This window comes from Pelmatolapia mariae, linkage group LG5 (genome assembly GCF_036321145.2).
Source record: "Pelmatolapia mariae isolate MD_Pm_ZW linkage group LG5, Pm_UMD_F_2, whole genome shotgun sequence".
In the NCBI taxonomy this organism is placed as follows: domain Eukaryota; kingdom Metazoa; phylum Chordata; class Actinopteri; order Cichliformes; family Cichlidae; genus Pelmatolapia; species Pelmatolapia mariae.
In genome coordinates, this window is record NC_086231.1 from 20338345 (window position 1) to 20357835 (window position 19491).

At 43.3% G+C, this 19491-nt stretch overlaps 1 protein-coding gene across 3 annotated transcripts in view; it reads left to right on the forward strand.

Moving 5' to 3' along the window:
* Window positions 1-19491, forward strand: part of celsr2 (cadherin, EGF LAG seven-pass G-type receptor 2) — a 69300-nt gene that overhangs the window by 39846 nt on the left and 9963 nt on the right. For all 3 annotated transcript variants that reach the window (XM_063474108.1, XM_063474109.1, XM_063474110.1), the window contains exons 4-21: window positions 1608-1723; window positions 1820-1908; window positions 8373-8530; window positions 8950-9113; window positions 9398-9523; window positions 11138-11307; window positions 11708-11887; window positions 11971-12084; window positions 12271-12427; window positions 12610-12751; window positions 12978-13098; window positions 14463-14646; window positions 14766-14867; window positions 14997-15091; window positions 16125-16334; window positions 16552-16735; window positions 18786-19104; window positions 19251-19418. In XM_063474108.1, the coding sequence (XP_063330178.1) occupies window positions 1608-1723; window positions 1820-1908; window positions 8373-8530; window positions 8950-9113; window positions 9398-9523; window positions 11138-11307; window positions 11708-11887; window positions 11971-12084; window positions 12271-12427; window positions 12610-12751; window positions 12978-13098; window positions 14463-14646; window positions 14766-14867; window positions 14997-15091; window positions 16125-16334; window positions 16552-16735; window positions 18786-19104; window positions 19251-19418 (2799 nt within the window). The remainder of the gene's footprint in view (window positions 1-1607; window positions 1724-1819; window positions 1909-8372; window positions 8531-8949; window positions 9114-9397; window positions 9524-11137; window positions 11308-11707; window positions 11888-11970; window positions 12085-12270; window positions 12428-12609; window positions 12752-12977; window positions 13099-14462; window positions 14647-14765; window positions 14868-14996; window positions 15092-16124; window positions 16335-16551; window positions 16736-18785; window positions 19105-19250; window positions 19419-19491) is intronic.

The window sequence follows — 19491 nt, forward strand, 5'->3', positions numbered from 1 at the left end:
TGGGTCAAACCAGACCCCTGCCCTCCTTCTTTTCTCTTTTTGCAGCAAATACAATCACGGCACCCTGCGTTTGCTTTTTCTGTTAGACGTCGTGTTGTTTGGCATCCTTATGTTTGAAGGCAGCAACATAAAAAGCAAATTCCATGCAAACAAAATTCCTGATGACCACAATACTTTAAAAAATACAATAATTTTGGGTTGGAGACACATTTTTTGGACTTAATTTCCATGACACATTAATGTGCATATACACTTACAGTCAATGGGAAAACGACTGTACAAAACTAAGCACGCTTTTACTACTTCCATATGAATTACGAGGGTAAGAAGCCAGGTGCTGTAAATCAAATGCACATGATTAATTGATCATTGCAAGTGTAAAGACTTCTGTAAACAGGCGGTTTTATAGAGGACTGGGATGTGTTAGCACAATGCCAAGGAGGAAGGGACATTGGTAATAATCTTAGAGAAGCAATTGTTGGTTCCCATGAATCTGGGAAGAGTTTTGTAGAAGAACCTACACACACACACACACACACACACACACGCACACACACACACACACACAGTGTACTGAGCATTTTGTTTTTGTTGCTCGACCCACAGCAATCCTTTTTGGTTTGGCACACATTTCTTACTGCAGCTCCCTCCCAGCATTGTGCACACCTTCTGAAGGAGAGACCTCCCGTCCTCTTCACTCCAGCGTTACTAAAAGGAGTAGAGACCTTGTCAGTGCCACTCACCTGCCTGGCACCACCCCTTGAGCTCACTGCGCCACCCCTCCCCTGCAGCTGAGCCAGAGACCACACCTCCGCCACATGTTACAAAACCATTTTTAAATAATAAGAAGTCCATCATTCTTAATGATTATACACAAGTGGAAAAAAAAATTAAGAAAGTTGCCAATGTTCCCAGTAGTGGATGCCCCAACAAATTCACCTCAAGGTCAGACCGTGAAGAAACTGCAAATAAGAAACCAAGAGATACATTTCAGACTCTACAAACCCCAGTTTGATGTTAAATATTAAAGTTCCTGATAGTACAGGTATAAAAAAAACAACAACAAATGAACTGGTATGATTTGTTTAGAAGGGCTGCCAGGAGAAAACCTCTTCTCTCTGAAAGAACTTGACAGCACAGTTTAGGTTTCCAAAGCTGTGTCTGAATAAACTACAAGAGCCCTGAAAAGGACGAGCATAAACACCTCATAACAACTCTGAAGTACGGTGGTGGAAGGGTGATGATTTGAGCTTGTTTTGCAGCCCTTTCTTTGCAGGACCTTAACACCTTGCATTCATTGAGTTTAACATGAACTCCTTTCTGAACCCAAATGGGAGGCCATTTGTCCAACTGCTAAAGCCTGAGCAAATTTCCCAAGCACAGCAGCAACTTTCTTTTTCACATGACTGTGTTTGCAGGTGTATGAGATGAAAATATAATATAATACAATAACCACAATCATTGTTGTAAAGTAACAAACAGTTAAGTTTAAGCTGTGTAGGCAAATTTTGCTAAATGCAAAGCAACAGATTTCTAACTTTAATTTTGGGGTGGAGTAAAAGAGAGGAGATTGAAACCGGATTATACTGTGTTTTCTCTTTTTTCAGGTTTGCCACCAAAGAGCCCAATGGTTTGTTACTTTATAACGGCCGCTTCAATGAAAAGCATGACTTCATCGCAATGGAAATTATCAACGAGCAGATACAGCTCACCTTTTCCGCAGGTAGAGAAGTTCTTCATCAGGGTGGTGTTCAGAAAATACCTTTTTAATTCTCATTATCCTTGAATCTGTGCAGTCATTCACCTCATTGTTCTCCAGGTGAAACCAAGACTACAGTTTCCCCCTACATCCTCGGAGGTATCAGCGACGGCCAGTGGCACACGGTGGAAGTTCACTACTACAACAAGGTTTGTGTGAACTCTTAATTTTGCGTGTATGGTTCAAAGCAGTGGTCCTCACACTTTCCCGGGCATAACCCTGTTTCAGAAGTTTACACTCACTTCTCACAGTTTTGTTTAATCAGTAACCAAACGAATGGATCTGAGGGGAATTTTCTTGAAAGAAAGGTCAACACATTAGCAAGCTGTCACTTAAATAAATATAATTTCTTGCAAGTAAACTAACAAAATTCAGATATAAAAGAGGATTGATGGCAGGTGGAAAGGAAGAGATGGCCAGCTTTTATAGCCTGGAAGGCCCGAGTGAGCTGCACTAGCTCACATGTCAGTTAATCATTAAGAGTAGGCCGGGACTTTCATGCAGATAGCAGGAGGAACGTCACAAAACCATAGAGAAAATACACTATTCTGTTTTTTTCCACTCATTCAACTTAGTTTCACTCATGATTTTTTCCCCCTAATCATCCACAGCAACCCTGCAGAGGCTCACTGCTCAACTGTGCTTGTCTATGTCCAAAAGTGCTTACTTGCTAGGATCAGGACAAACGAATTGACACATTTGTTTTGTTTAAAATGTGCCAAAATAGTTAAGCCCTTTCTTTTTGACTGGCATTTTTCTTGTGTAAAATTATTTACTTTAGACATTAAATATTTGAAATGGCTTCGGTTAAACATGAAAAGCAATCTTTTGTCTTACACTTATGTTTAGGCAGAAACAAACTCATGATCTCGTAAAGATAAGAACAAGATGAAGTAAACATTCATAAAACCATTAAGGAAAACTGGAAGGAGCTCGGGGATAGGAAAGTGTATACCAGGTGGTTAAATCCAGCCAGGCTGAGTTAGTGATGACATCTGGAGAGAAATCCTGATACTCTGCAGTTGACAGACTGCAGTGCTCCAGCATTGCTGGCAGCAGCGATAACTGGCAGCTGACGCTCTTCCTCAGCGGCCTTCAGGGCATTCATAGAGGGCTGACTGTAGTGGATGTAAACCGGTTTGCAGACAGGAAGCTGTGTAAGTTGGCTGTTCTGGCGCGCCGTCAGACTAAAGACGTTGCTGACAGGCTGATGATCTGGAAGAGAGCCAGCATGCCAAGCAGACACTGATGGAGGGAGAGAGACAGACGAGAGAGGAGGGGCGGTGAATGAATGAGTGGGGAGGCCCGTGTTTTTTCCAGACATGCTCAGATCGGGCTAAATATGTCTGACTGGTACATTTCTCTGTAAGAATCTCACAACAACTCAATCAGTGGAGGAACTTATGGAGCTGTTGTGCCAGTATTTTCCCACCCAGGACCAACAACGCAGGATGTCACATTTTAGTCTATTGAGGAAGTCACTTTGCATCATAAAGATGTTGCCAGGCAACACCCCCGCAGTGCATATCTTCTATTCAATGCGTATAATAACACGGCCATGTTAGATTTTAGCCAGTTGTACTGATAAAAGGAGGAGGGGGCATCTTGTTAACTTTTGGATGGAAACTTGTTGATTCTTTGCCTACAAACATTTTTGTCTCATTAATCAAATCGATAACAAAAACTCCAACAGCTCTGATTCTTTTTTAAAATTCTCTTACCTTTGAAATCTGTTATCTGATTCGGGTAGCATCGTGTGGATTTTTGCGTGAACAGGAGCATGTTTCTAACAGCTACAAATGGAGACTGTAGATATTTGATATGTATGAGAAAAAAATGCTCTCCTGATTTTAAATGCACCTCCAGGTAGCTAGAGATGAATTGTTGGGATGTAGACTGGAGTATGAAATTAAGTTTGAGTTTAAATTACATACACTGCTACAATAATGCTTTCCAATGATGAGGTCAATGTATCAAAGTAGTCCATGAGATTCAAAAGCTCAGGGTGCTCTAAATGCTCTGCCTCAGACTGTTTTTTTCTACTCTTGGCTCTGTATGATGTCAGTAAGGGTAGAAATTCCCAATACAGCCAACTGAAGCCTGATTTATACTTCTGAGTGAAATAGACATCATAAGCTATAACTTAACTGGAAACTCTTTTAACCCTACACCCGATCCTTCCACGTAACCTGACGTGGATGTAGAGAAATTTTGCTATACGTAGAGTCGGCGCGATCCGCAACACCTTAGTGGCGTGGAAGGTTATGGGATAGGGTTAAAAGGGTTTCGGGTTAGATTGTCAGTACTACAGTGTAGCTTTCCCACAGAAGTCTAAATCACGCTTTAAGCACATGGCTCTGGCTGTGGCTGTGGAAGCCCCACCCACCTGCTGCTGTTTGAACTTTATGTTTATGAGGGGCAGCCAATCAGAAGAAAGCTGGCTTACAGGGAGGGTGGCCTTAAAGGGAAGTAGTTAAAACAACTTAAACAAATAATGAACATTGAACTCATTGAGACGTATTTGTTCGGCACAGTGGCCAGTTCATTGAGGAGAAGAGTAATCCTGCCGTCACTAAGGTTGTTCAGTATGTTCATTCAACAACTCTATGATGATTTCAAGGCTGTAGTTTGTGGTGCTGTTGGAGGGAAATGTAAAGAGAGGTGTTGTTCTCATTTTTTCCACCTTGTTTATAGCAATGAATGTAAGCCACATAATATCAAACTAACGCAGAGCAGTTAGACTTCTCTGTTTGCTGACAATATTCATTGCACTGAAAGCCTCATATTTTCAGGGGCTGAATATCCCAGAAGTGTGCAGGATTCAGCTCAGGCTCTAGCTGAACTAATCCTCTCATATTCCACATCCTGTGAGTCGCTGAGGTAGAAACATGGCTCCTCCCTCAGGAGGTATCCCACGGTGGCCCTCTCTGACCCGTCCCTGTCCACGGGGGGGTGGGGCAGGGTGAGTGAGGGAGGAAGGGGGGTGGGGGGGCATTTTTAGATTGAAATGTGGCTTTCAGGACGGCGGGGGACTGTGGAGAATGGCAATGACCGCTGCCTTTGTGTTTGCCTCTGCTTCCTTTGGGACCATGGGCAGTGAATGATGCTGCCCCGGGGAAGGTGCCCCTCTCTCTCTTCTCCGGCGAGGACAGAAAGGCAGAGCAGGAGAGGAGCGAAAGGAGTGTAAAGAAAGGCAAAGTGAAGTATTGACTCGGGCTTTGAACGAGGACGCCGCGCTTCAGGGCCAACCCCTCTTGTTGCTATGGTTTTACTAGTCAATCTTAGATCCCATATTTGTGTTGCTCACTGCCAGGCTACTCCTGCGCCACCCCTGTCACCCTCTATGTCAGGGAACTCATATTCCCATAATCCCCTGTAGCGGCTGGTGAGAGCAGCGTTTTAAGCGGTGCAGAATAAATATGTGCGCTCCGATCAGCTCTGACAGGACGTGTTTTGTGCAGCAGAAAGACGCGCTGACAGACAGTCATTATTGGAGAGTCAATAGCCGTGACTGATGACAGCAGAGGTCAGTGAAAGGAGCGTCCAAGCTGGAGCGCTGCCTGTTTCAGAGCTTTCACAGCGAAGGGAAAACCGTGGAAAAGAGCATGTCGGGTGATTTCACCTTTGGCAATTCAGACAGCATGTTTGCTTGTTTCATCATCAACAAATTTGTAACAAATTGGTCTCAAGGAGGAAAAACTGCAAAGCAAAAGCCACCATCAGACTCTCCTTTTTCCATTCACCGCTGAGCGTATTGTGACTTCCTGTGGGAAAGGTGCTCAATAACAGGGCCCGTTGTGCTTTTCTGGGCTTTGCTGGAAATAACACTTTCAGGACATGCACAAAATGGATTCATCTTCATATTTGACTCTGTAGGTTTCAAGTGAGTCAGTCTGGAGGATAGATGGGCATTTGTGGCGACGGTCGTTCCAGCAAAATAATTAGTGCACCCATGATGAATGTGAATGAGCTGTGTGCTGTCAGGGCCAGACATAATGGCCTAAGCATCCTTTCTGACAGTTCTCACCATTTATCGCCTCAGTTTGAGCCCCTGTGAGGTCTGCAGCTCTGTTCATGCAGTTAGATACCCTGCATTTTAAATTATATTCAAGTGTTTTATGCATCTTTTTTGATGTATGTGCAGGTTTATGCTTTTCTTTCAGAATCAGAAAAAGTATTTTTCTACTGCACAAAGCTTTGGACTATTTCATCTCCACAGCTATAGCACCAAGATTAAATAATACAGTATATTACAAAATATTACAAATGTTCCCTAATAATACAAATAGGTCTAATAATAATTTAAGAAAGATAACTTACTATAAAGAAGTTGTTTCTGACTCACTTTCAAAACCTCCTGAAGAAGCCTTCATGTTCAAAAAAAACAGCAGCACTTTAGATTTCTTTAATAAACTTGAGTGTGCTCAGTCCCTCCAGTGGATCTTCCACAGCTGGAAGCAGAAAGGCTTAAAGGGATAATCTGGAAATTTTTGTGTCTCAGATTGAGGTGTCGGTACCCCTGGGGGCACTCTGGTGTACTGCAATGAGTGGATGAGGTCTTTTGTAGCAAAAACAGCATTGAAGTGTTTTTCAGTTACTAGTTTGTTTAATAAATCAGACACTGATGGTGCACTGCTGTTTTCATGTACCCATACATATTTTTTCACCCTTTTTATTCAAAGTGGAATACGGTTCTGAAAAACAAACCACTACTTTAAAAGCGTCTCTATGATCTTTGTGTTTTTGAATACTTTGACTTCTTTGCAAAAGTTCTGATGTTTATGAGTCAACGTAGGTCGCATGAGTTCAGGACAGAATCTACTGCTAACTCATAAAAAAACCTCATGTTTAATCTTTTCTGCATTATATTGCATTAGCATGTGCTTTTTGCAACATTTACAAAGCAGCGAGCTGCAAAACGATTATCAGAAAAGAAAATAATAAAGTAAACCTCAGTGCACCTAAAAACTTCAGTAAGCCCTCTCCTGCCCACTATTGTTTTACCACCTTTTCTATAAACCATCCTTTCTGTATGTTTTGAGCTTCTGAAGAGTCGTTAGTGATTAACTTGGATCAAAACCTGAAAATCCACCTACATGATCCTCTTTGCATTGTGAAGCATTTCAGGTGAGGTCTTGTGAAAAGACCAATTATACAGCCAGATATGTTATTGGGTTATTATTGGTGCTGTTCATATCACCAGCACTGTGCACACTGCAATCACAAGACACAAAAGGGGAAATTTAACTAACTGTCGCCTCTCTGTTACAGATTTAATGCAATCCGCTCGGTGAAAATCATCTGAGATGAGTTAAATTGCGGCAGTGCTTTCAGCTAAAATTATCTGTCATTACTTCATACTTTCTATACTGTTTTTTTTTTCTTAATAGTCTTGCTAGGATTGAGCTGCTGAAAATCTGCAGTATATCTCTAGCTGGGTGTCTTTCATCAGAGCTTTTAAATTAAGAGATCAGACGGCAGCGACAAAGGAAGTCATAACAGTCAGGAAATTATCATTCCTGAGGCTCATCCAGAGGGGATGTGTTTTAATTTAACCTCATGGAGGACTCAGTTTTTCAGACAGCGAAAACAGAAACCTAATGTGTGCTTCGGAGCCATCAACAATGAGCCAATTTTTTCTTACTATCGCTGCACATGAGACTAGATAATTCCTGCTAAATCCTGTCTGACCAGCTGACGGCTCAGCGGCCCGTCCTCGCCTGCAGACGGCCAAACTGGTCAGCTGTGCGTGAGGGTGGTCACTGCTCTGCTCTCAGCTCGTGACACCAGCTTGAACCTACACTTAGGGTTATTAGGAGCTTGACGTGACCCCGGAGAAACTGGGCGGTTTGAAAAGAGGTCGCGACCTTTATTGACAGCATCATAATTCTCTTTTTCCAGCCCTCCTCCTCCTTTTCTTACTCCCCCCCTATTGATTTCTCAGACAATGAAAAGATCCTTTGTCGACCGGGCGATGTCCTGCGGAGAGCAAGCCCATCTCCCGCATGTGTGTGTGCATGCATGCGTGCATGTGTGTTTGCTTGCCAGCCGTTGCCTTTACCTCGAGCTGCTATGATCTGAATTATTAAAATGCTCGACGGCAGCAAGCTGATGCTGAACGGGAACTGAACTGAGTGCGATGCCAAAGATCATTTATTTGCCTGTTGTTTTCCACTTTCAAAGCTTGAATCTTTAATCTGGCTCATAAAGCTACAAACAGCTTAGCTCCGGATGAGACCCGCAGATCTTTTAGCAAATGGAGCACAATAATGAAGTATTTTCATAATAACACATTTCTGAGGTTATTTATGAATGCTGAGTGATCAAAAATACCTCAGCGTATCAGAAAAATAGCAACATGGTAATACTGTTTTTTTTCCTTTTCTGTGGTTCATGATTTTGTCGGTAATTCTCATTTATATCTGACATGCAATACAAAAATGGCAAAATTCCAAATCCCTGTGAATATGGGTGAAAATGTGAAATAAAACTATTCTTAGTTAAATCCTCAGTTGGCAAGATAGGAGAAAAACCAGAAGCAGCAATTTTTGGTGCTCCCCACCTTATGGAGAAAGTGCCCCATAATTTATCACGAGTTTGTTTCGTTCTACAGCCAATCTTAAACCAGGCCGGTCTCCCGCAGGGCCCCTCAGACCAGAAGGTCGTCATAGTGACGGTGGACAACTGCGACACCTCTGTGGCCCTGAGGTTTGGGCACATGATTGGAAACTACACGTGCTCTGCTCAGGGCAGCCAATCAGGGTCCAAAAAGTAAGTTTGCAACAGGTACACCAGAGAAAAGAGCTGTTCTGTTGAGATCGAGAGATAAACCATAACTAACCCTCTTTTCCTTTGCTTTGTGTAGTCTCTCTTTACTTCTGTATTGATCTCAGCCATTTACTTTATTACTGTCTTTGCCTTCACCTCAGAAGTTCGAGTAAACTTGTTTTGAAATGAGGTTCCACATCTGCGGGGTGTTAGCTAAGCTTTGGTTTCTTCATTTACTGCAATGTTTATCCTTTTTTTTCCTTTTTTATCTCCCAAGGGAAAATAACACAGCAAGACCGTGCCTGTAATAAATATTTCATCACCTCTCTCCCCATACCCCCCACATTACTGTTGATGATGTGTTTTGGTTTAGGCAGAGTGATGCTCTGGGTGCATGTATGTTCACGGTTCTGTGTCGTCAGGTCTCTGGATCTGACGGGCCCCTTGCTCCTCGGAGGAGTCCCTAAACTCCCAGAAGATTTTCCTGTTCGTAACCAGCAGTTTGTGGGCTGCATGAAGGACCTGCGTATCGACAACCAGCACATAGACATGGCCAGCTTCATCGCTAACAATGGCACTCTGCCAGGTATGCATTGTTTTTAAGCTCGCTGTCCTTTAGTTCAGCTCTTAAACCTGGCTCTGCTTTGCAGTCAAACAGTGCACACTGTTAGATCAGCCAAGTGAGGAAAACCTGGCAGAGGAAACAGCAGTGACTATAATGAGAGCAGCGGGGAAGGTAGAGTCAGTGGGAAATGATTGTTGTACCTGCTATGAATAGTTTATTACCATCTGACTCTTTTCTACTGATGAAATAATGAGTTAGGATAGATCAAACGCGTGGATTACCCTCTTATTTTCCTGCCCTTCAAGGATGCTCTGCCAAGAGACACTTCTGCAACAATAACCCGTGCCTGAATGGAGGAACCTGTGTGAACCTGTGGGGCTCCTTCAGCTGTGATTGCCCACTTGGGTTTGGAGGACAAAACTGTGAAAGAGGTGAGTGAGTCAAGTGGAAAAGAGCGAGGCATCAGGGAGGGGGAGACACTCAGACATAAGATAATAGTAGATATGAATTTGTCTGCAGCTGTGATCGAGGTCTGTGAACTTGCAGGTGAGTGTGGAGGCGGCAGCTAATGCCAGAAAAGCCAACAAACAAAGAAAAAACCCTGAGCAGTCTTGAGTGTTTTACTGCACACTGATAGCTGCTTTCTGGGTGCAGTGATCTCATTACAGCAGCTTAAATGCCCGATTTAGGACCGAACTTGAAATGTAATCTGCTTGATGTTGAATTTTCTCTGGTTTACATGATGTTGAACCAGTTTAATACTAATGCTTTTTGACCTTTGAAGATATATACAGTATGTAACTTATATTTCTGTCCAGCGTCTCTTTATGTTTCACTCGATCTCCTGCAGCTGTTGTTTGCACTGATTTATGGTTTAAAGGAATTTGAGAAGAGACAGCCGAAGAGAAACGAGCTTTAGAAGAGACGGCAGTAAAAAAAAATTGTTCAAAAAGCACCTTTGTTTTAACAAGAAGTTGGGTGGGGTTATTTATTGGTGTGTTTCTTTCATGCAGAACAAGTGAGGATTGCAAGTTCCTGAGTTGCGCTGACAGGTGTGCTGTGAAGAACAGACACGTGTGAAGGAAAAGTGAGGATGAGAGTGTGGAAGTGGGGCAGACTTTAGTGTAATAATGTGAAATTTCAGCATACTTTAAATAAAGGAGTTTTTAGTGTCTTGATGTTTGTGAAGCTATCAGTCACTTTCACCCTTCAGCAAATTGCGTTTTTCATTATTCTCTGACATTTACCAGACAAAATCAATAGAAAAATATATTTCCTAGCTTTCAGCTGGATGCACAAAATATGGATTCATAAATGACGACTGCCAAAGGTAACCAGGTGTTGAATGAAGTTTTTTTATTATTATTATTATTTTGAATCTAAATGATTGAAATCTAACTGGAGATTCTCTTTCTGCATCTCACTCCCGCAGCCACAGTGTGTCAGGTTTATTTGTCATCGATAATCAATCCTCAGGGCCTGGGTGACTCAGGTGCTTTCCTTCACTTCACGCAGAGACAGCTTAATGACGAGGGAACTGCTCCACATAAGGCAGAGTGTCCTTCTGTGTCACTTTTCTCAGCGTTTTAAGGGACCAAGGAAACTTCTCATTCAGTCCGCGTTGGAAGTTGAAATGATTTCAACGATTGATACAAAAAAAAAAAAAAATGATCAAAAAAGCAAAAAATTTAATCAGAGTTGAAAAGAGATAACTTCAGAGTCATCTTATCTGTTCCATGGAAGCATTTCTAGAATTTCTAAAAAGCTGCAGTTCAGAAAGCAGATCTGTAGAGTAAGGTCTCTTACGTCTCTTTTCTTACCTCAAAGAGTGACGGTTGTTCAGTCAGTTTTGGCTAAAATCCGAAGAAAAGCTGCAGAGAGCTTCCTTTCTGACAGTAATGGCTCCCTCTGTCAGCTACTGTGAAATTCTCCCTCCTCATTTTCAGCATCACCCCTTCTGCCTTTCAGCCACTCGCATTCTTTACCATGAAGTATTTCATGTGATTTTTGTCATCCGTTTTCGTCTCTGCCCTCTTTTTCTGTAGTTATGGCCAACCCACTGCGTTTCCTGGGTAACAGCCTGTTGCAGTGGAATAACCTCGCCACGGTGGCGGCCTCCGTCCCCTGGCATGTGGAGCTCATGTTCCGCACACGCCAAGCCAGCAGCACGCTGCTTCACATCTCCTCTGGCCTGCAGCACAACCTCACATTGCAGGTGAGAGCCACATATCCGAAACGCGCTTCCTGTCAGGACCGAAGCAGATATGTGATTTAATAGAAGAGGAGGAGCTGGGGTGATGATGGGTTGCAAAGAAGCTTGCAGATGTGCAGTCGCTGATGTTAAGAGAAAACATGTCCCAAAACACGGGACATTTTCAACTTTATTCTAACTTTTTTTCTGTTTTTTTGAGCTTGTCTAGACTGGCGCCTCTTTGATGTTACATAACTCACTGCCAGTCTATTTCCAGCCCTGCACACCTATGATGTGCTGCAACACAAGGGATGATCTTTTGAACTGAGGCTGTTCAAAGGTTGTTATCTTCTGCGGTCAGTTTTTCATCCTGTGTCCGTCTCCCTCCTGCTGTGTCTTCCCTCCTCTCTTGTCGTCTTTGTAGCTGCGTGGTGGGAGTGTGTTGATGGGGCTGCACAGGGGAGAAGACTCCACTCTCTCCCGTGTGGAGGAGGTGCTGGTGAACGACGGAGACTGGCATCATCTGCAGCTGGATATCAGCATAACAGGGGGAGCGGCAAGCCACCATAAGGCTGTTTTATCTTTAGATCACGGACTCTACCTGGTGAGTTATTAAATTCTAGCTGCGATTATAAATGAAACTCTTGTAGCTTTTAGCCATGAAGTCACTGCCGTGTTCCTTTTCAGGCCAGCATGGATGTGGATGGAAAGCTGCAGGACTCCAAATTGAAGACTGTGAGCGTAGGTGGTTTGGCAAAGCCTGATGGGAAAATTCAGCATGGCTTCCGCGGCTGCATACAGGTTTGTCCTCTCTGCAGACCACATTCATGTCTGCGTTTGTGATCGTGAAGGCGAGCAGTTCAGTTTGATGTTTTAAAGTTTTGGTTCAAATTAAGCTTTATTTGAATTTGTCTGAACAGCTGTTTGTGTAGTTTAAAGACATCGTTCTTCAACCCTTTGCCTGCATGTATGATTGTTTCCCTGCAGGGTCTGCGTGTTGGCGGGGCTGTGAGTCTCTCTCAGGCGAGGAAAGTGAACGTGGAGCAGGGCTGCAGCGTGCCCGATCCCTGCAGCTCCAATCCCTGTCCGTCCAACAGCTACTGCAGCGACGACTGGGACAGCCACTCTTGCAAGTGCATCAATGGTCAGTCTCGTCACATGATCACAAACCCACGAACGTAACATGTTTTTGCCTTTTTATCATTCTGTTTCTGTCTTTAATCTTTAGTTCAAATGAATAATCATTTTTTAAAATTGTTGTTTATTGTTTTTACCACGAGCCACTGCAATTTACTGAAAATCCCCACCTGCTTTATTTTTTTGCAGGTTATTATGGCTCCAACTGCACTGACGTGTGCTCGCTGAACCCCTGTGAACACGAGTCGGCGTGCACCAGGAAGCCTAGCTCCTCTCGGGGTTACACCTGTGACTGTCCCAACAACTACTTTGGCAATTACTGCGAGAAAAAGTATAGCCTTCCACATTTATGTAAAACACTGCAGGGTTGGTTTTAACTCAGCTAAATCCAGCTGGCCAGGTTTAAATCCAACCCTTTGCTGTGTGTCTCTCCCTGCTTTTCTGTTTCCTCTTCACTGCACTGATTTTCCAAATGATAACAATAATAAAAAACACTGCAGTGTTCTTCCTCCTGCACTGCAGACAGGACAACTGACCTGTAATGTCTGTGTCCACAGGACCGACCTGCCGTGTCCCAGAGGCTGGTGGGGTCACAAGACCTGCGGCCCCTGCAACTGTCAGACAGACAAGGGTTTTGATTCTGATTGCAACAAGACGAGCGGAGAGTGTCGCTGCAAGGTGAGCTAGCATCCCCGATTCATTCATCTGTAATAAAGCGCACATCATGATACGCCCACCACCGTGTTTCACTGTGACGTTGATCTTTGGGTTGTGCGCCTCTCCCTTCTTTTGCCAAACATAAGCAGCATCTCTGTGGTCAAGGAGCTCTAGTTTCATGTTATATTCTCATTACTTCAGTCTGGCTTGAAGATGTCTTTTCTGCAGAAGTGGAGTTTTTCTTGGTCTGATAACGTTCAGTTCACTCCTGCAGGGTTCTAGTGACAGTCTGCTTTAACACTATAATTCCCAACTTGGATAAGTCATTCACTCCTGTCTTGGCAGTTGTTCCATGTTCTTTAGACTCATCTCTCACTAGGTTTCTTTCCAGAGTCTTTGAAGTATTTCCCTTCCTTCCTCTGCCAGACTCATTCTGTACTCTTTAGCTCTCTTCATTGATCTTGATAATACTTCTCACTCCAGGTCTTGACACTTGGAATCACTGTGATAACTTTGTATAGCCATCTGCTGCTTTGTGAGCATCAGCAATTCTTTTTCTCAAGTCTAAACTGATGCCTTTTGTTTTCGGCATGATCCTTTCTCAAGTGACTCCTAAAATCTTGCTGCAGTTTTTATACTGTGTGCAAATTGGAAAATAACCCACAGTTTAAACTTTATTTTGCAAGCTTTGAGCTTTACATAGTTAAAGCACATTATTGAACACCTATAATTAGGCTTTCTAAAGAATTTATGTTTAGAAATGCCACGTTGAAAATCCTCACTCTGCTAATAATAATAGTTCTCATCTGTATAAAGTAAAAACAAACCTGTAAAGAGATATAAGCTTTGGTATCAAAATAAGGTGAGTAAATATTTTTAAAGTCTTTTAAGGTCATTCAAAAAGCATGATCCTTAGTTGCCTTACATTCACCCACATTAGAAATCTGTAGACATCCATCAGACGTCTGCTGCTTTATGGGAACTCTTTCCTGAGAAATGAAGAAAGAGCTGCACAAATGTGGCCATCACAGGAACGTGTGAAACCTCTGAATCTGTGTCCAAACTTGGTTTCTTGCACACTTCTACGACACGTGTAGCAGACTGGCTTAATATTAAGGAGGAAGCTGTTTTCATAAACAGTCATTATACATCTTCCAACATTCACCACTGATCCATTTTTACAGCTGTGTTTGCTTTGCATTGCACTGCGCTGAGGGGCAATTAAAGATTTATTTTGTGTGCTGAAGGTTTGTAGCGTCGTTTTCCACCTTTTTCTCTGCTAGAAAAAATCTGGGTGGGACAACAACTTGTCTGCTGGCAGTCAGATGCTTTTGAGCGTGCGGTTTGAGCTTTCCGTGGCGCTAAGGAAGAATTCTCATTTGCAGGACAATCATTACCGGCCTGAAGACAGCGACACCTGCCTGCTGTGTGACTGCTACCCGGTCGGCTCTTTCTCCAGAGCGTGTGACCGAGAGAGCGGCCAGTGTCAGTGCAAACCCGGCGTCATCGGACGCCAGTGTGACCGCTGTGACAACCCGTTTGCTGAGGTTACCCCTAACGGCTGTGAAGGTCAGAACACGTTAATTACAGCTTCGCATCAAGTCCCTTTTTTTCATTATAGGTACAAATACATTAGATATTGTTCTAATTTTATCCTCATCATCTCCTTCCTGCTCCATCTCTCTTAGTAATATATGACAGCTGCCCTCAGGCCATCGAGGCTGGGATATGGTGGCCCAGGACTAAGTTTGGTCTCCCTGCAGCGGTTCCCTGTCCCAAGGGAACTCTCGGTATGATGGTTTTTTTTGGCAGCTCATCAAATTACCATATAATAATGGCACTATATGAAACTTGCCTCAAGCTCTCTCTCAGCTGCAGCCTTTTCCTCATGCGATAACGCTCCCTCTCCTCCTTCCCAGGCACAGCGATTCGACACTGTGACGAGCATAAGGGCTGGCTGCCTCCTAATCTCTTCAACTGCACCTCCGTTACCTTCAGCAAGCTGAAAGCTTTGGTGTGTAGCTTCTCTCTGTCACTATTTTAAATTTTAAACTCAGTTTCCAGTTTCTACAACATCATCCTCATTTGTGAGGAGAAATAAAAATGTTTTCATGAGTGTCTGCTGCTCTGCGGTGCTGCTCTGAGCATCACTGGCTTAAAGTGATAGTCCCAAAAAACTGTTCTTCGTTAGGTACACTGTTAAATATGTGCGTATGTGTTGTGCAGATTAACGGCACTTAATAAAGTCCAGCTGAGGCTGCAGGTGTTTGGTTATAAATCAAAGCTAATGTGATTAATCCCATCGGAGGCTGGACCGGATTTCATGATGGTCTATTTAATGTCTCTCAAAATATTTCACACAAAATCTCACTAAAGGATAAATCAGGCGATTGCTAAAATCAGTATGGTTGATGCTTTTGAGACCAGTTCACAATCTACTTCCCAGGGGTGCTACAGGAAAAGTCAGTTACTTCCTGGGATAACTGATAAGTGGTGCAATGACACGTCACAAAATACAGGAAAAGATCAAAGGATCATTAAAACCTCAGATTCATCCTCTGGGAAAAATCAATGAATGTACTAATCGCTCACCCCAGTGGGCGGATCCACTATTTGATTTGGTGCAGATTTTATGTTCGATTCCTGATGTAACCCTTCCACTTCTCCGGGCTTAGAATAGAATTGAATTCAGTCGAATTCAAGTGAATATCTTTATTATTTTAACCACCTCTGTGGTGTTTACGCCCCAGGAGAAGTCTGTGACCCTCTCCACACCTCCCACTGATAATTAAAGGCTTAATGTTCTTTTTTTTTTCTTCTTGAAGTCATGTGATCAGTTCTTTTGTCGACTTGTTATATCTGCACCAGTGAGACAGGCGCTCCACCTCATCTCGGGCACTAGGAGCATACTAGTAATGAAGCATGCATGGCAACAAAGGTGTTGCTTCAGTTTTAATCTCTTTACACTTTAAATCTCATCTCTGTGTTACTAACACTTGTCTTTGGGATTTCTTTTCTTGTGAAAATTGATTTATTTTCTTCTTCAGTCTGAAAAGTTTTTCCGTAACGCCTCGCTCCTCGAGTCTGGGCGCATTCAGCAGATGGCGGCAATGTTGGCCAACGCCACGCTGCACACGGAGAAGTTCTACGGCAGCGACGTGAAAGTGGCCTACCGGCTCACGCAGAGTCTGCTGCGTCATGAAAGCAGCCAGCAGGGCTTCAACCTCACCGCCACACAGGACGTCCACTTCACAGAGGTGAACAACCACGTCACGTCTAACACTCGTACTGACGGAGAGTAAGAACAGAGCTCTGTTGTGGCTGTTTCAGTACACAAAACTGGAAACAGGAGGCCAGTCCTGCCTGGCTGGACATCACAGCCTGTCATGTTGTATCTGCAGGGAGTACATCACACTTCATTTCACTCTCTGCGCTGACATCCTGTCACGCTGAACTCTCGCTGTTCTCTGACAGAATCTGGTCCGAGTGGGCAGCGCCATCCTGTCTCCAGACACACGGCAGCACTGGGAGCTGATCCAGCACACGGAGGGCGGCACGGCGGCGCTCCTGCGCCACTACGAGGAATACGCAAACACGCTGGCGCAGAACATGAGGAAGACTTACCTCAGCCCCTTCACCATTGTCACACCAAACATAGGTTTGTAATATTTAGTGGCCAAAGTTTTCAGCTTGTCTGTCACAGCTGTCATCACAAATGAACTCCACTTAAAAAAATATATATCAAAGAATATATTAAAAGAAAATTCTTATCTCAATCTTACTCTGTGAGATATTAGTCCATGCTTTCATATCAATCAGGTTAGATTACTGTAGTGCTGTATTTGCAGGACTGTTCAGATCATCAGACTAATACTACCCCAGTACTGAAGTCACTTCGTTCATGCCCAGTTAAACATAGAATTACCTTTAAAATCCTTCTATTAGTTTATAAAGCCGCTAATGGTTTGACCCCCACAGTACTTCTGTGACTCGCTCAGTGCCCATAACCCTGCTACAGGGATATCAGACTCACTGTACATCGTGGGCCTCTTTCTATCGATATAAAGAAGTGCACACTTACTCCCTGATATATGTTATTATTAGAAAAAGAAGTGCAATTTCAACAGTGCATCTCAGTTTTCCTGTATAACAAAATCATAAATCTCCAAACAATCATAAATTGGAAACATTACAGAAAAGGTTCTGGTTGCTCACTGCCCAGACTGCCCTGTAATTATAAAACAGGAAGTTTTTGTTATTTCACAGTGAAATGTTTTTAATTGCTGTGGACACATCTTCATAGTAGTTTTTATAGTAGATGTCTGTTAGTTTGATGTAATAGGAATGGTTGAATGGCTGTAGGGAGATCAAAGCAGGAAAAAGTAATGAAAATATAGTTAAAAGTCCAAAATCTATGCCCTCGTTCACTTGTTCCAAAGCTGTCAAGTGGGCCAGATTGGAGTCTTTTGTAGGCTGATTTTGGCCCCGGGGCCTTATGTTTGGCACCCGTCCCTGCTATATCTCTCAGGTCAACGAGTGCAACTCTTTTAAATGTTCCCAGAATTTGATCTAAACGTGCTGAGGGTTTCAGTTACTGTGCTCCTGTTCTTTGCAACAAGCTGCTCGCTGACCTGAGGTCAGTCACAGCTGCGTCTACATTGAAGAACAAACTCGAACCCTTTTTAGTCTCCCCAGCTTACATTTAATCACTGTGTGCATGTTTTTGTCTGTTATGTTAAGCACATCGAGTTTACACGTAATGAAATTTGCTATATAAATAATAATGTCATTGCCGTGATCAGGACACATGCTGCACGCAACAGGAGCACTTCAAACACCTTTAACTGCTGGAAATGCTTCACACATGACTCCCCACTCGCATGCTGTGAGGTTATCTGAGCTATCTGTGTAAGAGTTTGTATCAGGCACAGTAAAGACCGTTTAACGTGCACATCACAGCTGTTAAAGCAGAATTTGCCCTGAAGAAACCGGCAGTGGTGCAAACCCCAATCACAGCATTCATGTGTAGTCGAGATCAAATAAAGGTTGAGTTCAATACTTGATCAGTTTGCTACGTGGACAAAAACGATACACAGGATTTATTAAAGAGTCTAAAACGCAAATAAGAGCAAGAAAAAAGTTGTGCATGTGACTCAAGTATGGAAAAGCTAGCAGTTGTTGTGTGCAGAAAAAAGAACCTCCACATGACAACAAAATAGGTACGTGGAGGTAAAAATGACAGTAAAAACTGGGAATATTTGTTTCCTGTTAGGCTCCCTTTTCTGTTTTATTAAAATAAGGTCAAACTTTATTTTTAAAAACAAACACTTAGTGTGGTTCTCATACTTACAGATTAAAAACAGGCTGTGTTGATGATTTTTCTATAAAAATTTTGAACAATATCAGTTCAGTCACAGGGAAAGCATCCTTCGCCTTCTTCTGTGTCGCAGGTTTTAGCAGATTATGTCCTTTTATTTCCATTAAACTTCTTATTTCACAGATAAATCACATGGTTTATAAAATGTGAGAAAATTAAAATGATTAAAAAAGCCCTAAATTCAGACGTCCTCTTTTTTTTTTTTTTTTATCTAAAATGAGAAATCAGTTATCAGATTTGTTTCTGTCAGATTAACTGTTTGAACTTAAAAACGCCGAAGCCCGTTTTGAAGCAGCGTTCTCTGACCTTCCCTGTGTGCTGGTTTTTGCAGTCATCTCCGTGGACCGTTTGAAAAAGATGAATTTCGCCGGCGCCAAACTGCCGCGGTATCAGTCCCTGAGGGGCCCTCGTCCTGCGGATCTGGAGACGGCTGTCACCCTCCCAGACTCAGTCTTCCAACCACCTGTGGAAACGAAGGGCCACAGACACCTGGACGTCTTCCCAGAGTCCTCGCTGAGGAACCGCTCGGCCAACAGGAAGAAACGCCACCCCGATGACAGCCAGCAGGACGCTGTCGCCAGCGTGATCATCTTTCACAGCCTGGCCTCGCTGTTGCCCGAGAGCTACGATCCAGATAAGAGAAGTCTGCGGTAATAAAACTTATTCTGACTTTTTTCAGAGTGTAGAAAGTATAGAGAGGCTAATCTGCTGCTGCTTTTAGTCATTTTCATTTCCTTTCCTGGCAGAGGAGAGAAAAAAGAAACTTTATTTCTTCTTTCATGTATTTTTGCCTCAGTGTCCCAAAGCGTCCGGTCATCAACACCCCGGTGGTCAGCATCACTGTGCACGACAACGACGCGCTGCTGCAGCACGCGCTGGACAAACCCATCACCGTGCAGTTCCGGTTGGTCGCCACCGAGGAGCGCTCCAAACCCATCTGTGTCTTTTGGAACCACACCATACTGTGAGTGCAGCTGTAAGTGAATGGGGGAGCCCGGGCGAGGTTGTGCTGTGCTCACGTTTGTGTTTGTGTGTCA